Source organism: Antrostomus carolinensis, unplaced genomic scaffold, assembly GCF_000700745.2.
Source record: "Antrostomus carolinensis isolate BGI_N321 unplaced genomic scaffold, ASM70074v2 scaffold5543, whole genome shotgun sequence".
NCBI classification, from domain to species: Eukaryota; Metazoa; Chordata; class Aves; order Caprimulgiformes; family Caprimulgidae; genus Antrostomus; species Antrostomus carolinensis.
In genome coordinates this window covers 91,633-102,850 of record NW_010304341.1, presented here as the reverse complement: position 1 = coordinate 102,850, position 11,218 = coordinate 91,633, and the positions used below count along the sequence as shown (strand labels likewise).

The 11,218-nt window shown below is 34.1% G+C and overlaps 1 protein-coding gene across 1 annotated transcript in view; it reads left to right on the top strand.

Moving 5' to 3' along the window:
* Window positions 1–1,049: 1,049 nt before the first annotated feature.
* Window positions 1,050–11,218, top strand: part of LOC104522185 (inactive N-acetylated-alpha-linked acidic dipeptidase-like protein 2) — a gene marked incomplete at both ends in the record, with an annotated part of 100,532 nt that continues 90,363 nt past the window's right edge. Inside the window, 3 exons of the mRNA XM_029084122.1 lie at window positions 1,050–1,149; window positions 5,385–5,590; window positions 7,069–7,188. Of these exons, the coding sequence (XP_028939955.1) occupies window positions 1,050–1,149; window positions 5,385–5,590; window positions 7,069–7,188 (426 nt within the window). The remainder of the gene's footprint in view (window positions 1,150–5,384; window positions 5,591–7,068; window positions 7,189–11,218) is intronic.

Here is an 11,218-nt window from a genome sequence, read left to right as displayed (position 1 = left end):
AATTCTGGCTCAAAGTTGACTTTAAACACAGGTCTGCCATGGGGGTGGTGCAGTCCTCTGGATGGAAAAGGACCTCCCTGAAGGTCTGGGATGACACAGTGGTTGTTGTCAGACAATTGCTAGCATTTAAGTTAGAGCAGTTTAAGACATTTTCACTTTTCTCAAATAGAAGTTGTGACCTTTCAGATGAGATGAATGTTAATACATTCTATTATAATGCAAACAAAACATTTTTAAGGTATCAGCACTCCCTGTAGTTAGTGGGTTTGTTTCCATTGCCACGAACTGCAGGACTCAGTATGGTTAGTGTGTCCCACCTTGGGGGACAGAGGGAATTACAGTAATTCTCAGGAAAGTAAAGTTATGGTTTTTTAAAGTTCTTTTAACTTATTTTTCTCAGGCTTTATCCTGTGCTACAGTCTTAACTGCCATAGCAATACTGGCAAGTCCCTTATATATTGGCAGGTTTTGGAATTTTTCTGCTTTTGTATTTACACAATTTCCTCAGTCGACACCAGCTAAGCCAACAAAAGCTGTCTTCTGTTGCCATAAGTTCACAAGTATATCACCATAGGCTGTGCTGGCAAAGTGATTAGTAATGCAGAGGGTCTAATATAAACCAGGTATAATTTTGTGAATGTTACTGAAAGATTGACCTGGGTGAAGGATTAGGTGAGAAAAACCTATAAAGATTAACACAAATTTCCTTGTCATAGAGTTATGTAAATCCTACTCTTTTAATTTTGTTGTTGTTGTGGTTTTATTCTCGCAGCATTTACTGAGTGAATTGAGTAATCTTTTAACTCAAAGAGTAGAGATCTCTTTTGAGATTCCAGTTTTGAACCCAATTTCTAAAATAGGACTAAGAAAATAATGTAATATCTAACGTTTTAATCTCCAGTTCCTCTTCACTAACTTTTTTTTTTCTTTTTTTTTTTTTGGGGGGGGGGGGGTGGTCGGGAGGAGGCTGGGACAAGGGGGGAATTTATATCTGTGGCTTGTAGATTTCTTGGCTGGATAAACAAGTTTAACGTTTTGGTTTTTATCTTTCAACAGGCAAAAAAATAATCAGTCTGAATATTCAGTCTGTAACAACTTACAAGACAATTTCTAACGTTATTGGATATTTAAAAGGAACTGTATTTCCTGGTAAGTAGCCCTTTATCATTTGTATTGATTATTTGTTTCTTGGTGGCTGTGAGTCATAGCTGGGATCAGGATTCTATTTTGCCAGATAAAGCACTACTACAGAGGAAGGAGAGCACCTTTGTTGTAGTAATTTTGTGAATTGATTTATGCCAAAACAGAACAGAAGGGTTAAACAGAGAATGTACTCAAGGGGTTATTATAGTTACAATAAGGATATTTTTATGCAACAAGCAGGAATTACATGTAGACCATAGGAAATATTAGTATTTTATACCAAGTAACTATGTTGATGGTTTTAATTGTAGGGTGCACTCTGTATTGCATGATTTATATTAATATGCAAACTGTGTATAAAACCTTAGAAAGGGTTTTGATTTTATTTTTATAATGTTAGCAGAATTTTTATACCTAAAACTCAGTGCTTCAAGTCCAGAACTTCCCTACATAATTCATGTGTCTCACTGAAACCAATGTGTAGAGCAGCATCATCTCTGGCTTAGTTAAGAATCTAATATCAGATGTGATTATAGTGTATAAAATTCTGTGACTAAGTTCTTAATCATACTTGCTGCAGCTTTATTTTGTGTTGCAATCATGCCCTAAGCTATTTTTGTACAAGTCCATGAATAATAATTAATGTTCAGTATGTCTAAGAATTAAACAATAAGATTCTAAGTGCAACTGTGACATAAACCACAAACCTCCTCCCTCTTTTGGTGCTGTATGCAAATAATACTATGATCAGGACATCATAGGAATGAAGATCATTTGGGGCTTATTCTGTCTGCAGGTGAATTTGCCTAAAAGTTGAAGGGTTTCTGCAACATGAATGAACACTATTGCTGGTTACTTACCTAGGGCAAAATGTTGTAGACCCAGTCCAATTCCTAATGTACTGATGATACTGTCACCAAAACATTGTTATGTTTGCCTTGATTAATACTCTTAGATTAGGTTCAGAAGAAAGGTTGCAAATTTATCTACAGTCCCTTAGGTGGTGGGACAGTTATTTCATATTGTTAGTGAAATAATTACTTGTGTTTGTGTGTGCTGAATGCTGTGCTTTTCTCCAGAACTTTTTTTTTTTTTAACATAGAAAACAATTAGCATAGTGAATTTAATTTCAATGAAGGATTTAATATCCTTCAAGAATTTGAAGTTACTAGTCTGCTATTGCTAATGTTTTGCAAATAAGTGTCATGGAATTTAGAAGATAGAAAGTGCCGTGTTCAGACATGCTGTCTACTGAATTGTGAAACAGAAGCCAGACAAATAATGCAAAGCATGCGTCAGTTTCTGTTTAATAAGTTCTTTATCTTCTCTATACCTGAATTTATCATCTTATTATTGCATTCTTAATAAGAAGCTACTTTTTAAAGGTATGTCAGTATATGCTTAACTTTAAGAATTTAAGGATATATAATCAAGAGAAGTGAGCAGCACTACGTAGATGCCAACAGTTTGTCCCATAAATGGCTTGTTGAACAAGGGCCATAGCAACTGGCTTGTAATGTAGGCACATGTTAAGCTTCTAATGCACCATGGGTAACATTTTGTACAGAATCAGTGTTAAACCTTCATTTGTTCTTCCTGGTTGATGCTGTAACCATGCCCTCCCAACTGATTTGAATACTCGTATGTTTTCATGGTATTGATTCTGTTATATTGATGGGGTTTTGCTAGTTTCATACCCCTGAAATATTTACCTTTACATTCTCAGAAATGCAGAAAGAAAGCAAAATTGTCTTTAGTGCTTAATGAAAGACTGTGGAGCATCGCCAAGGTGGATTATTTTTTGCTTAAAGGCCTCCTAACACACACACAAACACATCTATGTAATGGTGATCTTATTTGACATTTGATCTGAGGAATAACAATGAGCATCTGAAATCCAACCAAAATATTAAAAAAGATTTAGGAGCAGAGGAAATATGATAGTTGGTAGCCTTTTAAAACCTAAAAAACATAACACTGCTTTTGTAGCTCTATTGGACAAAGTTGAAAATAGGCTGTATCACAAGAGAAGACGATATAAAATCACTTTTTTTTTAATGATAAATCCCTGTTGTCCTGCCCATCACTACTGAATGCTGTCTCTTCTTATCACTTTCAAAAGTATGGGATGGATTTTTTTTTTTCTCTATCTCTCGTCCTTTTTTTTTTTTTCTTACCGTGTGGTCTCCTTCTCTACATGCTTCAGCAAATGATTATGAGAAAGGACAGCTGCTGTCTCTGTAAGCATGACCATCCTTTCTCCTATGCTTTTCCTATAGTCATTTGCTTCAGGGTATTGCCTCTTTTCAAGAGGGAGAGATGTGCAAAGATGAAGAATTTCAAAGGAGGCACCAGCTGTTACGTTTTACCCTTGTTCATTCAGCTGGCATCTCCTACAGTAAGTTGCTGCTTGTAGCTTTCTTCTTCATCAAAATGTCCTATACTGTTTTACATAAGATCTCTTTCCACTCCCTTTCACATACACTTTTCGCACACTGAACAGAGATTATAATATGGGGCATACGTGTTAGTGGAACTTCCTCTAATGATCTAGAAGCCTGTAGGGCCATTCATTTCAGTTCCCAATTCCTAATATTGAGTTGAAGATTTTATGATTTTTCACTGTCAGTGCAAGCTATAATTAAACATCCCATGATGCAACACACAAGTTGCAAAATTATATGATTTAGACTGCATTTTGTTACATTAAATTATTTTAAATTTACATTTTGCATATCTACTTTTAGGAAGAAATTTTCATTTACATACTAATACACCCCCTAAGCAGTTGATAGAAAATCATCTTGTGTTGTAGAAAGAAAGAATACTGTCAGAAAACCAAAACTTTTTGCACTTTTAGGAAACCAAGTGACACCCAGAGATTGTTGTGGATCTGAAATCACTTGATAAATTTTCTTCTGTTCTCTATCGGTATCCTGAAATATGGAAAGAACACCTTTAAAAGTCTAGATCTGTTCCAGAAAGAGACTTTACTAAATATCAGAACACAACCAGTAAACACTCCTTCAAAAAGGCTTCAGTTGTGATTTTATCTCACACAGAAGGTCTAATAATTTAATAAGTCATTCAGCATATCTCTGCTTAGACTTCTTGACACATTTCAATCACACTAGTCATTCATGTTGTTTCATACCACATCATCATTTTGTAAAAAAATAAGGTTATTTACACTTGTGAGTTAATATTTAGATTATATCATAGAATGATAGAATCATAGAATAGTAAGGGTTGGAAGGGACCTTAAAGATCATCCAGTTCCAACCCCCCTGCCATGAGCAGGGACGCCTTCCACTAGACCAGGTTCCTCAGAGACTCATCCAACCTGGCCTTCAACATATTATGCCTCAAGAGATTAAGGTTTCATTTAATTTCTCTGGGGAAAAAAAAAAAAAAAAAAGTGGGTTTTTTTCTGGATAACCATAGGCATGTTCTTTTTTTCAGGTTGAAACTTCTTGCTTTTCATTTTATAAAATACTTTCTTCCACTATCATCGAACTTGCTAGGTCTGACTTACTGTTTCTATATCATTCATTATCTCTATTCCTCTGTCATGTCTCCTCTCTAAACCTGCAATCCAGGTCTTTTCTCCTTACATGGAAGTCTAAGTCCTGATATATAACCGTTCTGGTTACCAGCTTCTCAACTGCTGTTTCTGCAATGTCTTTTTTGAGATAGGGTGGTGAGCACTGAACACAGTCTTCCAGGTGAGGGAGTACCAATACTTTGTGTATTTTCTCTATGTTTCTCATTGTACTACCACACCTTTTGTTTTCGGGTTTTTTTTTGGACACTAATATGTATTGAAGATAGAGTTTCCTGCTTATTTGTTTGTGTTTTTTCATAACACTCTAATGTGAGCATGAAACTTTATTCGATTGTCCCAGTGCTGAAGCCCTGGCTGCAAAAAATGGTATATATGAGATTTCTAAGAAAGGAAAGTAATAAGCAAAAAATTAAGGCAAGGACACCAGGATTAAATTAGGAAAGTGTCTACATATATTTATTTACTAGTTTATTTTTAAGTAGTTGTCACAGATTTATATTGTATGATTGTCTTTATGTGATCATATAAATTTTTGTTGACAACATTGTGTTGTATTAATGACATTACAGACTACTAATACAGTTCATCTTTTAGGGTTTTTTTTTTTTTAAATTCTTTAATGCTAGTATCCAGAAGAAATAAAATTCTCTTGTCTGTCTTCTTTTTCACATTTCAGACAGATATGTCATCATTGGTAGTCATCACAACAGTTTCAATACTTATGGTGGACAAGAATGGGCCAGTAGCACTGCTATCATCACAGCATTTATACAAGCCTTGATGTTGAAAGTTAAGAGAGGCTGGAAACCTGACCGGACCATTGTTTTCTGCTCATGGGGAGGAACTTCATTTGGGAACATTGGTTCATATGAATGGGCAGAGGTAAAAGAATTTTAGAAGGACTCATTGCAATTATGATTACTTTTGTTGAAAGTATGAAAATAGTATGAAATTAACACATAGAAATTATGGTTCATTAATTGGTCTGTGAAAGGGGTTTGTGTACATTCACATACCCCATAGCAAATGCAGTGAAGACTTCTCTAGAGACAGTTCCTTTGGAACAGAGCGTGTGTGATAATGAGATGGCAAGTTGTTCCCATAGCTGTGAAGGCTGCATATACAGCACCTTTGTGAGCTGATTCCTCTCCCTAATTCAACAGAGGACTGTAAAAGAGGACATTGCCAGAGTTTGGGGGATAACCTCAAAAAAGACCCAGGCCCAGGAGTAGTCTAGAGGGCTTTTTCTCCTTCTTGGGGGTTCAACAGTTACTGATTTGTAATTGATAGCCTTAGTATGGGGAGAACTGAATCAGGAGCACACTGAATGAAGAGAACTGTACCATGATTTATGTTAATTACATAAACATTTAAGTGTCTCCATGGCTGGTGCACATATTATTTGTGCTAAGGAGTTAGATACGATCTGACACGGACAATTCCTTGGGCTCTTGCTTTCAACAGAATAGAAATCAGCTTATTGAAAGAAAATACCTCATCAGAGTATTGTTGATCATCTATGATTACAGTAGACTTCAGTTGATAATCTAAAGGAATAGCTAGCAGAGAGGTTCATGGCTGCTGAATTAAAACAGTAGATAAAATGAAGAGTTAATTGGTTTTTATCATCCATGAGTGGATAGCTCTCATTGACGTTTCATACTTCCAACATGATTTTTCTTCAAAAACAAAGTGGGGTGAAAAAATTGAATTGAAAAGATCCAAGCTGGAAGCCAAATTTGTTTAGTTCCACTTTGAGTCAGGTTTACATTGGATGTAATTGTGTTACACCCCTTCTGTTCAATATAAAGAGCCATTTCATGCGAAGAGTAGCTCATTACTGAGAAGGTAAAGTGGATTTTTTTTAAAAAAGAGATAATTGAAACAGTTTGTACATACTGTTTTTGTAGTCTAAACCATGACAAAATTAAAATACTGGGAAAGTGAAGTACTTCAAGCCTGAATTTGGTCTCTAAAAATTTGAGTACATCTAACTGTTGATAATGATTGCTTTTAAAGTTTGTTTTCTGACAGGCGTTAAGTTTAAAAGGCCTTTACATAGGTTAACAGTATGTAATGTTTTCATTTTTGGCTTTACAAGTGTACTCATTTTTAATTCCTTCTAGGCCTGTTTGCATTTTGTTGAGGTGATGTGTGAAATGAAATTATAACTTCTACTATATAGAGAAGTAACTCTAATGTTTCCTTTGAAGTTCTTAACAGCATGTTGTAAAAAGTAGTACTTAAGTAATACTTATGGAATCACAGATGACAAAAACATAAGGTGCATTTTTTCCCTAGAAGGAACTGAAAGAACAAAACAACTATTAATTATAACCATTGCTCTGCTTGTGTTGTAGGATCTCAAGAGAGTTCTTCAAAGAAATGTTGTGGCTTACATTAGCCTTCATAATCCGGTCAGAGGCAACTCAACTTTACACCCTGTTGCATCCCCTTCTCTTCAGCAACTGGCAGCAGAGGTTAGAAATAAAATACTTTTTCACCTGTGGTTTATGAGATTACATGGTTAACTGCCTTGATGCCGATTGTTTTTATGTAACTATAGGTGGAGGTTGTTTTGTTTAAGCATTTTAATCTCACCAATACACGTTAACTGTTTTTACTAAGTAAGCAGGTTAAATTTCTTCATTATAAAAATTACAAGTTACATTAAGAGGTTGGAAAGGGTAACTTATTTCAACAACTCGTACACTGAGGCTCACCATACTTGCATGACCTACAGCTTTTTCACCTTTTGACAGTTTTGAAGTAACATAATTTTTATTCTTTAATGCAAAGCACATTTTTATCTTCCTAATCTGATCTTTACAGACTGTTTCTCAATTTGCATTTAAATTTGTATATTTAGCATATGTAATGTGGCACACATGGGGAGTATTACTCTAACTATAATACTGTCTACACTCTGTCAGGTTCAGTGCTCAGCTACACCTTTGTAACTAGTCTACAGTAAGAACATTCTGTAGTTACACTGATGTAAGTGCACATAGTGCACAACTAATGCCCTTATTGCCATTTCTGAGGTTGCTGGATTTACGGAATTTCAAATAATATCAGTTACATACTAAATTATAAAAACAGTTTAAAATGACATGCATAAAATGGAGTTAGACTTGACTTTCATAAAGTACACGTTTTTGATTTTTTTTTCCATAAATTTGCCAAGATAATACTCATTAGGTTATTCTGATGTTTCTTTGACTTGCCTCTGAAGCATTTGGTGCTAAACACTGCTCAAAGTAGCATCTTGAATTAAATGGAGTTTCAGACTTGTCTTGCTTGGTAATTGTTGTCCAACTAAGCTAATAAAATAGTATCAGTCAAACTGCTTCTTAGCAATGTCTTAACTGCTGCTCGTGGCCAGTGATTAGGTGGTAATTTCCTCATGGAAAGAATCTGATTTATTCTGTATAATATTGTGAAAAATGCAATGCAAAATCATTTCTTTTCCGAGAAAAAAAAGGCGTTTATTTGCGGAAAATTATTGATAATGCTATATAGATGAGTCTGCAGGTGTTATGGATATGTTAATTCAAATCGTATTATCAGTTTTAGCTACTGTATTTGCAAAAAATACTATTCTGATAGGTTGCTAGCCTTTTGCTAACCTATTGGTGATTGCAGTCCTATCTCCTTGAAAACAGGTATTTGCCATTTAAAGGAATAAATTTATTACATTACGTCCTTGAGCTCTTTGTTTTCTTCTCATTTTGTTTCTTTGACTTCAGAATATGATCCATGGCAGTGATCTGAAAACTGTAAACTGTCTGGAACTGTGCAGCAAAAGCTTTCTTTATTATCTATTTATCATTTTATTAAGATTTTATTATTTTATTCTAATTAATGCAACTGTCATACAGTTTGTGACATTAAAAGGATTTGTAGGAATTATTGCTTCCAAATGCTGGCTAGATTTCTGAATTCATGTCAAGTATATTGACAGTGATGGAACAGCTCAGCACAGAACTTGATTTGTTCACACGAGTACTCACAATTTGCCATGTGTCAAGAAGACTTTCTCTGGAAGACTGATCTATTTATAAAGAATATTGGTATTACTTCCTGCACTTGCTAAGAAGACAATGTAATTATAGATAACCTCAATATTACGATAGTGCAAATAGGGTAAGATGTGTCTTTTTGCACCCAATCTTATCTTGAAGAAATTGTGAGTCCATTCACATGAGATTCTGGTTAACAGGTGCAGGTTGCAAAGAAGTGCTTAAAAAGTCCAGTGAGAGACAAAGATCATTTTAATTTGGCAGAGTAATTCTTTGAACGTAAGTTTGTTACAACAGAAAAGTTGAAACAGAAATTTAGAATTAATAATATCAATCCATTTTAAAATGAAAAGAGAAAATAACCAATCTTTAGTTAGATAGAAATTTTCCATAATTTATGGATACATGGGAGATACTGCACTAGACCTTGGGATTCAATGGTAAAACTCATTCTTCATTTTTTAGACTTCAATACAAAAGTGACTGGCTTGCATTACTTTTTCTTGTTCCTAAACAGTGTTACAACACTGTTTTGAGGAGGGGGAGACTAAGATCTGCTTATCATTTTCACTAAGGACAGAGTTAGTTTTTGTTCAGTGCTCACTGTTGTGCTAAAATTGTGGGCACTCCATATTAGTAAAATGGAGGAAGAATGTTTTCCTAGGGACAATGAATACTTGTTATAAATGCCTACAAAGTTTAAGTGTTAGGATTCTAAGGAAAACAATGAAAAACTGTATTTTGTCCTGCAAAAGAATACTTGAGTAAAAAAATCACACTAAATGCGGAGCACTCCATGAATACCACAAGCTTAAAGAGAACTGTGGAGAAATGGCAAATTAAGATAGGCAAATGCATTCAATAGTGTTTACTTTCTGTGCTGTAAATATGTGGCTTTTCTAAAGTAAAATTTTGGACACTTGCTGATCACTGCAGCTTCCAAAACATTTTTTTTTGTCTTTTTTTTTTTTTCTTTAATTTCTGGAAACTGTAGGAAAAGCAGGGAAAAAGTTTGAGCTGGAATGTAGTTTGCATGAATATTCTAGACTTAACCAAGAAAAAGGAGAATCACAAACCTGATGAGTTGTGTGCTATGTGAGATCTGGTGGTCCGTTAGAGAATAGGATAAGTGCTTGGCTAATTAACAGAGAGCATGACTTCTTGAAGATGTTTTATGTAAAGGGATTACATCTCTATTTTAGTTGCAGGTTTCAAAAGGGAGCTATATAAGCAGTCTTCAAATAATAATTTTATGTGCCTTTCAGTGGGATTCAGTGGAATTCTGGTTGAAACACCAAATTACATGAAGAAGCTAATTTAAATATTTGGATTAATTAAGCAAAGAGGAATTCAAACAATTCTGAGACCTTGACATATTTAATTCAAATCTTTTTTATATAACTATTCTAATTAGTGTCCACATTAAAAAGAGGGAAGTACTGCCAAGTTATATTTTTGCGTACTATTATTTTGTAAAGAAAATGATTGTTAATTCACTTGCTCAGTTTGTGAATCACCATTTGTTGGCAGAGTGTCATTGGTAAATTGGGTTTGATGCTGGCATTCATTCTTTGTAAATAAAACCATTAATGATTTTTTTTATGATTAACATTTCACAAATTAAAAAGTTATTATGAAACATAAATTAATTTCTGTTTTCTTTTAACTGGTTGTATGACCACTGCTGATCAGACTCCAGGTCTGCTGTTATTGCTAAACCCAAGAAAAATTACTGCTTCTATCTCCTAACAGCCATTTAAAGCTATCAAAGAATGAGTGAGCACTTTCTGTATTAGAAATTAAAAATCACTGTACTAAGTATTGTTCCAGGCTAAAATTTATTTATCACTATTTGCTTTTATTAATGGAGTAAAAGACGCAAAATATCTTTCTATTTAAAGGTGGCGTTATTGACAGAAAATTATTTTTTCTTTTTGAAGTCGAAACAAGTATAAGCTTCTGTATAGATGCTTGTTATTATTATTTTCTGATTTTTAAACAAAAACAAATCTTACATTAATGTCAACATTTATTCTTTTCCTTCCAACGTCTATGTGTTTTCTCATTTATTTTGTTTTACCTTCAGCATTTAATAATGGATCTCCAAGCTTCATATATCAGTAAGCTGTAAAGAGGAAAAAAACATGAAAATATTACTTTAATTGCTTGTTGTATGCCATATAAAAGAAGAATACAGTTTCCCCATGAATTTTCATGTTTTAATTATTACTGCTTTTAGTGTTATAATTGATTGCTGGTGTTACATTTATACTTGTGTTAAAAAACAAAATAATCTCTGGAGAATCAGAAATTTCTGCTGTGAACTCCTGTCTCAGGAATTCATAACTATGTTAAAAGTATGCTGTTAATATAGACAATATTACATTGCCAGCTCTGTTAAATTCGTTGAGATACTTTTCTAGTGTGAAAAGCAGTTTCATTTAATGGTGAATTTGACTCTGGAGTTGCAGCAGGTACTTTGCACATG